We start from the raw sequence: 15,696 nt of genomic DNA on the forward strand, positions 1-15,696 counted from the left end.
GTTCGGCAGAGGTGTAGTTGAAAACCAAGATTCGGATCCTGTCAAACAAGAGAAGCAAGAAGTCTTCAGCAGTTAGGGACAAGTCCGGAAAACTGATTTCCGATCCTGATGCTCAGCGGGAAAGGTGGGCTGAACATTTCTCTGAGCTACTCAACTCGCAGCAGGAAGACTCTGACCTAACTGAGTTGGACAGGATACCAGGTGTTCCCAGCTTTGCGTACCTGGGAGAAGATGATGGCCCTCCAACAACCATTGAGATTCAGAACGCTCTTAAGAAATTGAAGAACCACAAATCTGCTGGAGTAGATGGGATAGCCAATGAACAGTTGAAGTATGGTGCGTCAGGACTAATCAAAGCTCTGGAAGTTCTTTTTGCCAAGGTTTGGTTTGGTGAAGCCATTCCCGAGGACTGGTCCAAAGGCATCATCATTGTGCTACCCAAGAAGGGGGATACCACATATTGCGGCCATAACAGGGGAATAACACTCCGATCCACAGCATCAAAACTCTTTCAGATCATCATCCTGGAACGCATCAACCTGGGGTTGGAAAGATTACTAAGGGAAAATCAATGTGGCTTCAGGAAGAACAGATCTTGCATCGATCAGATTCACTCCCTACAGACAATCATCCATAAGAGTATTGAGTTCAACATCCCCTTGTATATAAACTTCATTGACTTTAAGGCTGCATTTGACAGCATCAAAAGGCAATTCATCTGGAAAGCTTTCTCCTTTTACGGGCTGCCTATGAAGTACATCAGAGTCCTGCAAGCCTTTTTCTACAATACTGTGAGCGCCGTAAGAGTGAATGGGGAGCAGTCAAGCTGGTTTAATGTCGAATCTGGTACTGGTCAGGGTGACATACAAGGCCCTCCAGTTTTCAATGTCTGCATTAATCTGGCAGCGTACCTTACTGAACAGAGGAAACGGCTCAGCACAGGTGCAGTGCTACTACAGGAGACTCCTGGACAGCCGGCTGTTTCAGTACTGGACACAGATTATGCTGACGACATGGCTCTACTAGACAACACAAAGCCGGGTTTACAGGAAACAACTGACTTGCTATGCAAGAACAGCTCCCTTGCTGGCCTCAAGGCCAATGCCAAGAAGACCCAAGTTATGGCAGTTGGCAAGCATACTACTCAACGACCATACACTGAGGAAGGAACGCTCAGTGTAACTTGAAGGATGCCCAGCTGAGCAAGTCAGCACCTTCACTTACCTGGGAACGACGGACACTGAACTTTCATTGCGTATTCAGAAAGCTTCCGGGGCTTTTTCCCAACTTGGAAATAACAGATATGGAACAACAGCAGCATTCTCCTCTCAACAAAAATCAGGATTTACGAGGCAGCAGTACTAACTATTCTGACTTATGGGAGTGAAGTATGGGTCACCACCAAGGCACAAATGAGCAGACTAGAAGTGTTCCATCAGCGCTGTCTTAGGAGGATCTTACGTGTACGATGGTTTCATCATGTCTCCAACATAAGTGTATTCCAACAGACAGAAACAACGAACATTGAAGCTGTTGTAGCAGCCAGCAGACTAAGGTGGCTGGGTCATGTCTTGAGGATGCCTAATGAGAGTTTGCCCAGATTCCTCTTGGACTGGAACCCGAACTTTGGTAAAAGATCTAGAGGGAGACCGAGGAAGACATGGCTCAACACTGTCCTCGAAGATACCAGACTAACCACCGGAAACAACAACCTGAAACTGAATGACGTAGAAAAGATGGCCCAGAACCGCCTGGAATGGCGACGGATGGTTCGCAGGAGACGGAAAATCCTTGATGCAGGCCACTCCTCAGGAGGAGACCTTAACAAGTAACAAGTAAGTAAGAGTAGGGTACGTAGTGTAAAGCAGAGAAAAGTAGAGCAGAGTAGAGCAGAGTAGAGTAGGGTAAAGCAGAATAGAATTGGGCGAGTAGAGCTGAGTTGAGCAGACTATTCCAAGTAGTAAAATCGAAAAGATTAGAGCTGAGCAGGGTAGAGTAGACTGAAGAAGAGTAGAGCATAGCAATTTACTTTATATAGATCTAGTCTCTTTGCAGTTCTTTTTTTCGATTTACAGTACAGTCGAAAGTTTTTTTTTTCAGTTTTCAAAAAATCATCAAGTGCGTGCGTCACTCATAATGTATATCAAATCAACATCGCCATAATGAACAGCAGGAGAAAAAACACCACATACTTTTGTACCATTAATTACTTACAAAGATTGCAGCGAAGTTGGTGAGGTGATTACAGGCACATTTGTACCGTCCATTTTCCTCGCCCAGGCTCTCACACCCATCAGTTGACCACGCCCCATGTCCTGCCTTAGCCTCGAAGTCCCAAAACACACATCTAACCTCCTTAACGTCTTCAGGAAGAAAATCCTAATAGAAAAAAATTAAAAACTAACAGATTAGCATATGGGGAAAGAAATTTATAATATTCCCCCCTATTCTCTGTCTCTCTCTCTCTCTCTCTCTCTCTCTCTCTCTCTCTCTCTCTCTCTCTCTCTCTATATATATATATATATATATATATATATATATATATATATATATATATATATACATATATGTGCATATATATATGTGCGTGTGCATATATATGTGCGTATAGGAGAGAGATATTCCTCTACTTCTGTACATAAAGAGAGAGAGAGAGAGTAAGAGAGTGAGATTCAGTGGTTCACAGAAGCCATGATAGACAGGCTTAATATTTTCCGTGACTTTTGTATTTGTGTGTGTACTATGTTTATTCATGATAAGCTCAAATCGGCCTGGAGGGGGCATTTTTTAGTTAATGAGGGAATTGTTATGGGTCAGATACACATATATGGTACAAAAAAAAGTAAGACCTGCCACATGATTCATATGTCTTCTTCCTAAAAAAAACTTGCATTGTATAATTTACAACTAATGGGTCCCAGACAACGAATCAGGGAAAAGATCAAAGAAACGATGGGTAGTAGGATTGACAGGCTACCTGTAGGGGTGTAAAGGTGATGATGACGGGTTCAGGAAGGTTGTTGACTCGGCCCCCCGCGATTCTGCAGCCGATGATGCGGGTTCCCACTTCACTCTGGGAAGGTCCAACTGCACCCTGGGAAGTCTGAACAAACAGGCTGCTGCTGTTGTACACGGTGTAACTCAGACGGATTTCTGCGGAGGGTAAAAACCATCAATTTCTCCTTAGATTTGATCCACTTATCTAAATATGAGTTTCGCATAAATACTATAACTGTAACAAGGAACGTTCTTGTATTGTATTGTACGATTTAAATGGTTAAGGGAAACAAAGTGATTGACATGTGTTCTACTCTATATTCTATTGATTACACGCATATATATATATATATATATGTATATATATATATATATATATATATATATATATATATATATTTATATATATAGTTTGCTTAGAAAACAAAATAGAAAACCTAAAGATTCCTCACATGTCTTGCAGTACTAACCTACCTACATACATACAAACTACATACCTACAAAACGTACGTAGAAACAACACAATTTTTGGGAAAGTAAAAAGCCACCAAGGGGCTTTAAAACATAACCTATTTCTTACTAGTGCCTTTTCTCTTTCCAAATATACAGATCCATATCCATCAACATGTTCTTGAGTCATGCTCACCACAAACAGACACGCAAATGAAACGAACGCATAACTCTGTGTCAAAAAATAAAGATCAGAATGAATATTGTATGCGGTAATGATACAAAATGATTTATGTTCTCATGATAACTTGTAAAAGTACTAGTACCTGACGTATTGTTGGCCTGTATCATTCCAGACAGGTTCGGAGGTATAAAAATTGAGATGTCAGCAGTTTGCTGAAAGTCTGCTCCATCCTCTGTAGTAAAACTCTTAATATTGCCTTCCTTCAAGCTGTTAGAATCGTCTCCACTCAGAAAAAAGGCAAATCCTTAGAAAGGAACACATTTTGCGTTACGTTAACCTTTCAAAATGAAACACTTAAGTTAAGTATCGAATTTAAACTAAACAAGGCTAAACGGTTCTAAAACTGGAAACAGATACTAACATTATATGCGCGTGGTTTTCAAAATATAAAGCCCATGTGTTCACTGATGTGACTGATGTTAGCTTGAGTGACCGATGTCAAATTCCTGACAAAAGACCAGAAAAGTGAAAAGAACAAAAATGTATTTTGTTTCGCATATTTTGGTGTTGTTATAAAGCATGAAACAAAGCATATACTACCTCTCTTTCAAAAAGACAGCTTGGTTTACGACAATAAAATGTCTGGACACAGCCCTGTTGATGCTTACCTTGTCCCTGGTCCAACTCCTCTGGACTGATGTCAGCTGCCTGCAGTGCCACCCCTGGCCGCACGGCGGTGTACGTCTCTGAGGTCAGTTCCACTGTGTCAGCAAATGTCTCCAATGCCTGGACGACTCTAAGAAAAGTGAGCTAAGATTTTTATCTGAAAATTTATACCTTTGGGGGATGGCGTGCAAATATATTGTAAATCTGTTTTATCAACTGAAAAGAAAAGATACAGATGTTGCTGTGTTAAACCAAACGGCATTTATATCGTTAACTTCATAAAATACAGCTGCAGATATAGTCGCTGATACGTCCGGCCCAAGAAAGGTTTCACTGAGTAAAAAATCAAGTAGACATTGGTAGATTTAAAAAGTGGCCGTTACCTGGTTGGTCCTCTTGTTTCTTGTTGGCTTTGCTGAAGGACTGTGACGTTCACGTTTATCAGGTTGTCTACGGTCGTCAGAAGAGAGTCTCCGATCTATGGTACATGTAGATAGTAGCTTTGGTCCACCCAAATTATTCTAGAAACACGTATTCTTATATCTCCCAGGTTCTAATTGCTTTGTTAGTTGCACGTTTTATGTCTCTAAGAGTGTGTAAAATGAGAACTCGGAACAATGCGGGTAGTTGATAGTGAAATTTTGGCTGTGTCTGCATTTTCAACGGAGTGACTCAAGATCATTACACTACAAAAGTACACTGCAGAATGATGCCAGTACATGCTCTATCATTCTTGAAAACAAAGATATTGCAAATTTGCTCAGTCTACCGAAGGCACCTAACGGCAGCAAAGACCAAAAAACGACAGCTAAGGAAGCTTGAGGGTCAAATAAATTTAAGAAGGGTTATCAAAGCTTTTCCACAATTACAGAGCTTAGGGTTTATTAATATAACAACATGACGATGGGAACAAGACTCGATTTAAAACCATGTCGAGGATGCTGACAGGGAAAATGACCATAATATTACAGGGTAATCACTACTTGCCTGTTCCGTGGCACTGGCGTTGACTATTTCCTTCAAGATCGCGCTAATGTTGGTGACATCATTAGATGAGAGAGCTTCAGCCTGTATTGTGATCACCTGTAGTTCCGTTGTCACGGACAGAGCTGTCTCGTTGTTCACTTCAATCTAGAAAAGATTATTAATATAAACTTTGATTTCTACTGCAGTACTAAAAACGGGGAGGTGAACTTGAAGATCAGAATGAACTTTGAACTTTGCCTTTACTTTATATACATTTATATATATATGTCGGCTGCATGAAATATCTCTGTAAGAACAAATGTTCATTGTTATGTTAAAGTTTTCGGTTGGACACTGTGCTCTATTGATTAGGTCTTTCAGTTGATATCCCCATTGCAACATTTTTACCAAAACCATACAGCTATTACACAATACAATACAAGACACATTTAATTTTTTTTTACAAATAGTCTGAGATGTAAAAAAATCTACCTGAGACAGATCCTGCAAGTCTGTATCACAGGTGAGGACGACAGGCGGTCCCCAGACTGCAAATCTACCTGCGGTGATCCGGCAGAAACGACTGGCTAGGGGCTTGTCTGTGGGTAAAATATGATACGAGTAACAGACATCAATACACTCCAAAAGGGTCACATTGTGGTTTAGAATTGTTGACTTAAAACCTCAAGGCTTGGATTCGAATCCCTAGTATTATTTTGCCCATGATGAGAATGGAACTCGTTTATATCTGGTCGGTCTGGATTCAACATTAACCCTATCCAGACTGGGCTTTTTGGGCCTTCCCTGGCCTGTGGGCTCATTCGCCCCCCCCCCCCCCTTCGTATTTTCAGAACGGCTTACTGTACGATCACCAAATTTGCAGGGGGGGTTGTGCTCATCAAGTTTTATAATTTCTGAAATTTTTATATCATTATGACGTAAAATGACGTAATTATGACGTCATTAATTGATATTTTTGGCTAAAACGGGGAATTCCCATAATACCTAGATACCTCACTGAAAAAGTTACCAATAATGGTTTCTTATCAATATTTAAGTGTTACAAGACTTCTGTTGTCAAAAGCCGACGCAACGACGTCAAAATTGTAGTTTAGCTATCCGCCATCTTGGATTACCAACCTTACATTCTTCAAGATACATTTTTTTCAACATATAACGCTAAAACCCCATGGAAATGGATTAGAAACGTTCACATGAATGTTTTCTGTAAGAAAATACCACGTAGTGATGAAATCTGAGGGAAAATAAGCTTTTTATACTTTAAATCATGATATTGTCGGCCATCTTGGATTTTGACCAATTACGTCATATCATTAGCATAATTTATGAATATTTAATTATGAATGTTCAACTAAGATGTGTTAGATATTAAAGATATATGAAAAGAAGTTAATTTTAGAAAGAAAATCTTAAAATCCCATTGTTTAATCCAAAATTAGTGATTTTTGTAAAATTTGCCTTTCAGAAACCCGTTGCCATGGCAACACGAAAAACCATAAACTTACCCATTTTTTTTAAATTGTTGCCAACAATATTCTAAGAAAACTCACCAAGTTTGGTTGTTCTAGCACAAGCCGTTTGGGAGATATAGGAGGTCAAAGTTGGCGCAGGCACTTTTAGCCCCCCCCCCCCCCAGTCTGTATAGGGTTAAGGCTGCACATTCTAAAGAGTCTCGACTGTCACTTTTAGGTCTTAACGATAAACTAAGCTAAATGTGTGTATGGTATTGAATGATATTTCGTTAAGCTACATTATTCATGACTTTATCGCTCAACAATCGTACAGGGGACAGGCGACCAATAACAACTAATAACTATACAGACAATATTACTAAGAGGCTACATACAAAACAATAACAAAACATTATCAATAAAAAATACAGTTATGTATGAGTAATCTGGTCTTGCATTTTCTTCAACCAAATGAAGTAGCCATCTGGTGATTAATTTTACGAATGACAGGACAGCCTTGCAATTATACCTATACACACAAAAAACACTGCTCAGCCAATTATAAAAAAACCAATACATAGATTATTACTAACAGTATACATCGGTTATTATTATAATTTGAATTCAAAGCATTGCAATGCCGTCAACGGAACGCACAAAGGGTCAATCTTGCATCAAAAAGGTTCATCACACGAACATATTAGATTTTAAAAGCAGTTGTTCATCTCGATGTCAGTGATCCGTCCAACTTGCCCAGTTTCCCTGAAAGATTCTTTCTACAAGTTTTAAGCGCAAACAGGCGTTGAAATATACTGTTGTTTTATTGCAAAAGAGCCAACTTCATTTCTCTATTGGATAATCCGCGGTAAAACCCTCACTATTTAAATGTAACACAATGTATATTTTGGAAGGTTTTTGTAATACATGTATCTGAAATAGTCCCACATACTGACCACTTTCTGAAGACGAGTTACAGCGTTCTGCAGAGTAGGAGAAACTTTCGCCGTCCACACGTGGAAAAGAGACCTGTCCGACCTCTGTCTCTACAACGTCCTCCTTACAGTAACCTTAAGTATGAACGTCATAAAAAGGACATTAAATTCACAGCAGCAGCAGTTCGTAAAATATGTGGGGGGGGGGGGGGCAACAATACCACAATGGTGCTAGAATATACAGGAATGACAATGAAGTCTTTTTCCTAGCCACATGAATTACGATGCAAAAAAGGAAGAAGGTCCCCACACTCTGAAGTGCCTAAAGGCAATAAGGATATACTTCACACATATGATGATATATGAGTTAGAATTTATGTAAATAACAAATGTTAAAACATATGGAGTCCCCGTCATTTACCTCTGGATTATATGCATCCTCTGCTCATTAGGTATGTGAGGACGATTAACAAAACAAAATTAGTTATTTTCTAAACTTTTCTTGGCAGTTTCCAATTATAAAGTGCCAGTTTTCCGATTAGAAGGACTGAGCATGTTTATTTTAAAATTCTAGAAAACAAGTATTTGCCATGTTTTGTCCCATAGATAAACTTTAAACGCAGCTCAAATGCAGGACTGGCAGCTGTTATGATAATCAAAGACACTTACTGGTATTGGTATGGCAACTTACTTCATAGATTTTTTTTTTATTTCAGAAAGTTTAAAAAGATTCCCTACATACCGATTGGAGTTTGACAAATTTCTCCTTCGAACCGGTCGTCACAGACACATGTGAAGCTGTCTGCACCATTTCTACATGTCCCATTGACGCACGGATCGGGCTGGCAATGATCCACAGCTGTCAGAAGAAGGGAAAATAAACTGTTAAAGTTTGGTGATGTCAATCAAATTTCCGGACATTCATGAAATGATTCCTTCTTTATAGATATGGTCCGAAATTTATATTCTAGGTAAGGCCGATAGTATAGGGCGCTGCTACTAAGTGTATAAGGCTGCTGTGTGGAGTAAGTACGAAAGAAAATGTATGTTAACCTTCATCAGTTTCAACCATTTATGGGGTGATGTATAAACACTTTTAGCACTTTTACTGTTGTATGCTTTGAATACTCGATACGATGTGTAACATGTTGTTTATATGTACATAACGATACCACGAATCGTCATCTGCATACACATTGTGAGAAACTTACATCAAACTTATTGCCTTACTTCGTAAGTCGAAATGTAAAGAAAAAAAACGAAAAGAAGTCGTTAACATTTTTTTTTAAATTGCGTTACTGTAACTGGTTCTAACAGGTGCAATATGCTAAAATGACAACAAAATCACATTTTAATGGACCACGGGCTTCTTTATTCGTGAACAGTAAGGAAGACGGATGTCTAGTAATTTGATGATTTGTACTTACTCAGGGGGAGAACAACTTCGACCTGGCTCACACTCAGGTTACCGAGACGTCCTCCATTATCACTGATGTACTGCTGAAGGGTTGCTCCAAGGACCTCGTCTAATCCTTGATCCAGGCTCGTATTCTGGAACTTCATATCAACAGTAGCAATCACGCTGCCTGGGCTGAAAAATAGTAAAAAAAAAAAACTTCCCAATTCTCAAAAACCTTATCATATTTATTTTACGTACCACTGGGGTATCCCTAAAACATTACATGTGCATATCATATCACTTGATATTTCAGCCGAATAACCTTATAGGTTGATAGGTTTGAAACGCGCTTGGACTTTTCGTAGATTTCTGGTCAGTGCACTTACAAATATTATTGATTATACATTCATACCAGGTCTAATATAACGAACAGCACAAATGATAATGTAATTGCATAACGTTTAAGTTGTAAAATTATTTTTCGTATCCCGTTATGACCTTAAAGAACTTTGCTTTAAACCTTTAAAAAATATCATAACACACATGGCAACCAATGAAAGTAATGTTTTACCGAAAATTTGTCACCGTTGCCTGCCGGAAGCCGGGAACGTCCTTAAAGGCCTGCGATGTCTACAAAGATAATATTGGATACATATTATAATGAGAACATGACAGCGTATTTTTAAAACTAGTAACAAAGTAAAGTTATCAAAACATACATGTAACTAATTGTACCTCAAATTCTATCATCCTTGCTAGCCTCTTGTACTTTGGGTGATTCTTCTCACTGAGGTCCACTGTATAAACTTCGCCTGTTAACGTCATATCAGCAGAGATGATGACTGAAAACATAAAACAGGTGTTTGGGATATCTAGACTGGATGCAGTATTACAGGAAACAATATATGGTTTATAACTACATTGATGCGAAGCCGCAAACACGCCACACGACACTCCTCTTTTAAGTGGCCAAAATAAACATGACACTAATTAAAGAAGAACCTACGGCTGCATGTAGGCTGTGTGCCGCTATATGTCTGGTTAGCCTGGCATGTTCGTTCTTCATCACCACTGATCTCGTATCCAGGATCACATTGATAAGTAACGACGTCTCCATAATATCCACCACCACTGATGCTGCCATGTTGAACAGGTGTCAGCTGTGGGCAGGGTGTTCCTGGAACATGTTTGATGTTTTCATATCTAATATCATCTCGTGTATTATTAGTTGAATTGTTCTCTGACTTCAACTTACTAGCAAGAGAATCGAAGGAACACGTTTGATGTCAAAGTTGTACCAGGTACAGCATTTTTCTTTGCAATTCAATATTGCTCCAAGACATATGTACATCTGGAGCTCCGTTTTAATGATTTGCGACTAAAATGTTACTCTAGTAGATTGATCATTTATCTTTAGTTGTAAGATATAGACAGAAAAATTATTTACAATAACCTGGTTAAATGATTTAGTTTAACAATATTACTTTAACGAAGACTAGACATATAGTTTTATACATTCACTTACTTGTGCAATTCGGCTGTATACCCGACCAGGTATGGTTGGCTTGACAAGTCCTGTTTACGGACCCCATAAGTTCGTAACCATCATTGCAGGTAAATGTGACTTTGTCCCCGTAAAGATGACCCTCAGTCATATTGCCGTTGTTTGGCACTGGCAGCGCTGAGCACGCTTTCCCTAAGAGTTTAACATATTAGTATCAAAATCATTATACGTAGAAATGTTTACCAAAGAATGCTGCAGAGCACACAAACACCTCATTTGAAGTTGGAGAGAGGTATGAAAATGTGAATCTACTTTCTGTAAGAAGTCGCTGTAGAATGTTGTCAAACACAATCAAATCAAACTTAAGAGGAACCTACGGCTTTGTGCCGCTCCATTAGCCTGACATATTCGTTCTTTATTACCACTGATCTGGCGTAACCGTCATTGCAGATAAATGTGACGTTGTCTCCGTAAAGATGACAATCGGTTCTATTACCGTTGTTTGGTTCCGAGAAATATTGAATAAACTTTTTCTAAAAAATAGTCATAGCATGGAAACTGACAAATAGCAAACCTTCTGTAAACAAAATGGCACAGAAATACAAGAACATCATTTTCATTGCCGAGATGAACGGCAGGCATACAAGTTAGGAAATGTTTGGTATAAGGATTTATAGTTTACAGTGGTGAAACAATTTCAACTATTAACGGGGAACCTACGGCTGCATGTAGGCTGTGTGCCGCTCCATGTCTGGTTAGCCTGGCATGTTCGTTCTTCATCACCACTGATCTCGTATCCAGGATCACAGTGATAAGTAACGACGTCTCCATAATATCCACCACTGCTGATGCTGCCATGTTGAACAGGCTTCAGCTGTGGGCAGGGTGTTCCTAAAACAGATATAATATCAAAATATTTTATGAAATATTGTTAAGTAACACTAGTTATTTTACTTTATCTCTGATATATTTAAGTCACCTGTGGATATGACGCTGCTATGCTATTTCTTTGCGAATAAAAGCTTGTAGACCAATTTACATCACAAAAAAATTGAAATCAGCCGTTTCACCTATTTAATGCATACGAAAAAGAAAAATATAAAAAATCAATATCACGACGGCAACATAAGAAGCACTTACTGGAGCAATTAGGCTGTACACCCGACCAACTCTGATTGGCCCGGCAGGTTCTGTTTACAGAGCCAATCAGTTTGTAACCATCATTGCAGGTAAATGTAACTTTGTCCCCGTAAAGATGACCCCCAGTCCTGCTGCCGTTGTTAGGCACCGGTAGCACTGAACACGATTTTCCTACAAGTTCAAAATATAAGTATCAAACTCATTGTACCAAAACTGTCTAACAAACAATGCTGAAGAGCACCTCATTTGAAGGGGTAGAGAGGTATGAAAATGTTAATCTACTTCTTGTAGGGAGTAACTGATTAATTTGTTGATTTATTGATTCTGTAGAACTTTGTCAAACATACTCAAATCAAACTTAGGTGGAACCTACGGTTGCATGTAGGCTGTGTGCCGCTCCACGTCTGGTTAGCCTGGCAGGTCCGTTCTTCATCACCACTGATCTCGTATCCAGGATCACAGTGATAAGTAACGACGTCTCCATAATAACCACCACTGCTGATGCTGCCATGTTGAACAGGTGTCAGCTGTGGGCAGGGTGTTCCTGGAACATGTTTAATGTTTTAATATTCTATGTAATCTTGTTAAGTATTGTTAGTTATGGTATTCTATTTCTTCTTTGACAAGTTAAAGTCAGAGAAGGGACAAGTTTTATGTCAAAGTTATAACAGTTACAGCATTTTTTAGAACTAAATATTGGTTTAAGGCATATATACTACAGGCGCCCTTTTATAATTTTATAGATTAATATGTAGATAAAGTAGATTGATCATTTATTTTCAGCTGTAAGATATGAAGACAGTAAAAATCATTCACAATAACCTGTTTTGATTTAATCAGTTTAACAGCTCTGCCTTAACCGAGACTAAACATACAGTCTGATATATTCACTTACTTGTGCAATTTGGCTGTAAACCTGACCAGGTCTGGTTGGCTTGACAAGTCCTGTTTACAGACCCCATTAGTTCGTAACCATCATTGCAGGTAAATGTGACTTTGTCTCCGTAAAGATGACCTTTAGTTCTGTTGCCGTTGTTTGGGTTGATCAGTATAGAACATGCCTTTCCTAATTAAGAATAGGCATAGCAGCGAAATTAATATAGTTTTACGGCGAACTTCTGCCAAGAAAATGGTACGTATAGAACTAAAAAAAAAATCAATATTCTGGACAAGTTGACGACAGGCATGATATTATGGAACAGCTCCAGGTAGGGATTTACAATCTACAGTGGTAAAACGCTCAATTTCAACTAAATGGGAACCTACGGCTGCATATAGGATGTGTGCCGCTCCACGTCTGGTTAGCCTGGCATGTTCGTTCTTCATCACCACTGATCTCGTACCCAGGATCACATTGGTAAGTAACCACGTCTCCATAATATCCACCACTGCTGATGCTGCCATGTTGAACAGCTGTCAGCTGTGGGCAGGGTGTTCCTAAAACAGATATAATATCAATATGTTTCATGACATCTTGTTAAGTAATATCAAATTTTGGTTATTTAACTTTTTACCTCTGATATATTTAAGTTGCCAGTGGAACTGACGCTGCTATTTCATTGCGACTATAAGCTTGTTTATGCGATCATAGTAGACTTAACCAATTTACCTCAAAAAAAAAACTTGAAACCAAACGTTTCACCTATTTAATGCATAAGAAAAAGAAATATATAAAAAAATTCAATATTACGATTGCAACATAAGAAAAACTTACTGGAGCAATTAGGCTGTACACCCGACCAGCTCTGATTGGCCTGGCAGGTTCTGTTTACAGAGCCAATCAGTTTGTAACCATCATTACAGGTAAATGTAACTTTGTCTCCGTAAAGATGACTCTCAGTCCTGCTGCCGTTGTTTGGCACCGGCAGCACTGAACACACTTTTCCTAAGAGTTCAGCATATTAGGATCAAAATCAATATATGTAGAACTTTCTTGAAAACAATAATTAAGTGCACACAAACACCTTATTTGGAGGGGGCCAAAGGTTAAAAAATATGAGTCCACATCTGGAAGGAGTTACTATAGAACGTAGTTAAACATACTCAAATAAAACTTAGGTGGAACCTACGGCTGCATGTCGGCTGTGTGCCGCTCCATGTTCTGTTAGCCTGGCATGTCCGTTCTACATCACCACTGATCTCGTACCCAGGATCACATTGGTAAGTAACCACGTCTCCATAATATCCACCATCACTGATGCTGCCATGTTGAACAGGCTTCAGCTGTGGGCAGGGTGTTCCTGGAACATGTTTGATGTTTCCATATCTAATATCATCTTGTGTATTATTAGTTGAATTGTTCCTTCTCTGACTTCAACTTACTAGCAAGAGAATCGAAGGAACACGTTTGATGTCAAAGTTGTACCAGGTATAGCATTTTTCTTTGCAATTCAATATCGCTCTAAGACATATGTACATCTGGAGCTCCGTTTTAATGATTTGCGACCAAAATGTCACTGTGGTAGATTTATCATTTATCTTTAGTTGTAAGATATAAAGACAGAATAGTTATTTACAATAACCTGGTTAAATGATTTAGTTTAACAATATTACCTAAACGAAGACTAGACATATAGTTTTATATATTCACTTACTTGTGCAATTTGGCTGTATACCCGACCAGGTATGGTTGGCTTGACAAGTCCTGTTTACAGATCCCATAAGTTCGTAACCATCATTGCAGGTAAATGTGACTTTGTCCCCGTAAAGATGACCCTCAGTCATATTGCCGTTGTTTGGCACCGACAGCATCGGGCACGCTTTCCCTAAGAGTTTAACATATTAGTATCAAAATCAGCATACGTAGAAATTTTTACCAAACAATGCTGCAGAGCACACAAATACCTCATTTGAAGTGGGAGAGATGTATGAAAATGTAAATATACTTTCTGTAAGAAGTCGCTGTAGAATGTTGTCAAACACACTCAAATCAAACTTAAGAGGAACCTACGGCTTTGTGCCGCTCCGTTAGCCTGACATGTTCATTCTTTATTACCACTGATCTGGCGTAACCGTCATTGCAGATAAATGTGACTTTGTCTCCGTAAAGATGACAATCGGTTCTATTGCCGTTGTTTGGTTCCGACAATATTGAATGAACTTTTTCTTTTAAAAAATCAGCAGGGAAATTGAAAAATAGCAAACCTTCTGTAAACAAAATGGCACAGAACTACAGGAACATCATTTTTATTGCCGAGTTGAACGGCAGGCATACAAGTTAGGAAATGTTTGGTATAAGGATTTCTAGTTTACAGTGGTGAAACAATTTTAACTATTAACGGGGAACCTACGGCTGCATGTAGGATGTGTTCCGCTCCACGTCTGGTTAGCCTGGCAGGTCCGTTCTTCATCACCACTGATCTCGTATCCAGGATCACAGTGATAAGTAACGACGTCTCCATAATATCCACCACTGCTGATGCTGCCATGTTGAACAGGCTTTAGCTGTGGGCAGGGTGTTCCTAAAACAGATATAATATCAATATATTTCATGACATATTGTTAAGTAACACCAGTTATTTTACTTTATCTCTGATATATTTAAGTCACCTGTGGATATGGCGTTGCTATGCTATTTCTTTGCGAATAAAAGCTTGTAGACCAATTTACATCACAAAAAATTGAAACCAGCCGTTTCACCTATTTAATGCATACGAAAAAGAAAAATATAAAAAATTCAATATCACGACGGCAACATGAGAAGCACTTACTGGAGCAATTAGGCTGTACACCCGACCAACTCTGATTGGCCTGGCAGGTTCTGTTTACAGAGCCAATCAGTTTGTAACCATCATTGCAGGTAAATGTAACTTTGTCTCCGTAAAGATGACCTTCAGTCCTGCTGCCGTTATTAGGCACCGGTAGCACTGAACACGATTTCCCTACAAGTTCAAAATATTAGTATCAAACTCATTGTACCAAAACTGTCTAACAAACAGTGCTGAAGAGCACCTCATTTGAAGGGGTAGAGAGGTATGAAAATGTTA

General features: G+C 39.0%; 2 protein-coding genes and 1 long non-coding RNA gene across 3 annotated transcripts in view; all 3 read right to left on the bottom strand.

The window, feature by feature from the left end:
* Positions 1-4,771, bottom strand: part of LOC118430218 (adhesion G protein-coupled receptor L2-like) — a 9,077-nt gene extending 4,306 nt beyond the window's left edge. The window contains exons 1-5 of the mRNA XM_035840927.1: positions 4,681-4,771; positions 4,300-4,427; positions 3,774-3,935; positions 2,978-3,153; positions 2,215-2,379 (exon numbers count right to left, since the gene is read on the bottom strand). Of these exons, the coding sequence (XP_035696820.1) occupies positions 2,215-2,379; positions 2,978-3,153; positions 3,774-3,798 (366 nt within the window). The 5' untranslated portion in view covers positions 3,799-3,935; positions 4,300-4,427; positions 4,681-4,771. The remainder of the gene's footprint in view (positions 1-2,214; positions 2,380-2,977; positions 3,154-3,773; positions 3,936-4,299; positions 4,428-4,680) is intronic.
* A 3,630-nt stretch (positions 4,772-8,401) lies between these two features.
* On the bottom strand, positions 8,402-9,901 carry LOC118430219. Its single transcript, XM_035840928.1, has 4 exons — positions 9,802-9,901; positions 9,638-9,696; positions 9,095-9,258; positions 8,402-8,526 (listed from the first exon to the last, which is right to left on the bottom strand). Exons 1-4 carry the CDS (start codon positions 9,889-9,891, stop codon positions 8,402-8,404), a joined length of 438 nt encoding a protein of 145 aa, XP_035696821.1. The 5' UTR covers positions 9,892-9,901.
* A 200-nt stretch (positions 9,902-10,101) lies between these two features.
* LOC118430505 lies at positions 10,102-15,162 on the bottom strand. The gene is made up of 3 exons (XR_004832868.1): positions 15,001-15,162; positions 10,592-10,762; positions 10,102-10,243 (listed from the first exon to the last, which is right to left on the bottom strand). It is a non-coding gene; the product is annotated as an uncharacterized LOC118430505 (long non-coding RNA).
* Positions 15,163-15,696: the final 534 nt, after the last annotated feature.

The sequence above is a fragment of the Branchiostoma floridae genome, chromosome 14 (assembly GCF_000003815.2).
Source record: "Branchiostoma floridae strain S238N-H82 chromosome 14, Bfl_VNyyK, whole genome shotgun sequence".
Classification (NCBI taxonomy): domain Eukaryota; kingdom Metazoa; phylum Chordata; class Leptocardii; order Amphioxiformes; family Branchiostomatidae; genus Branchiostoma; species Branchiostoma floridae.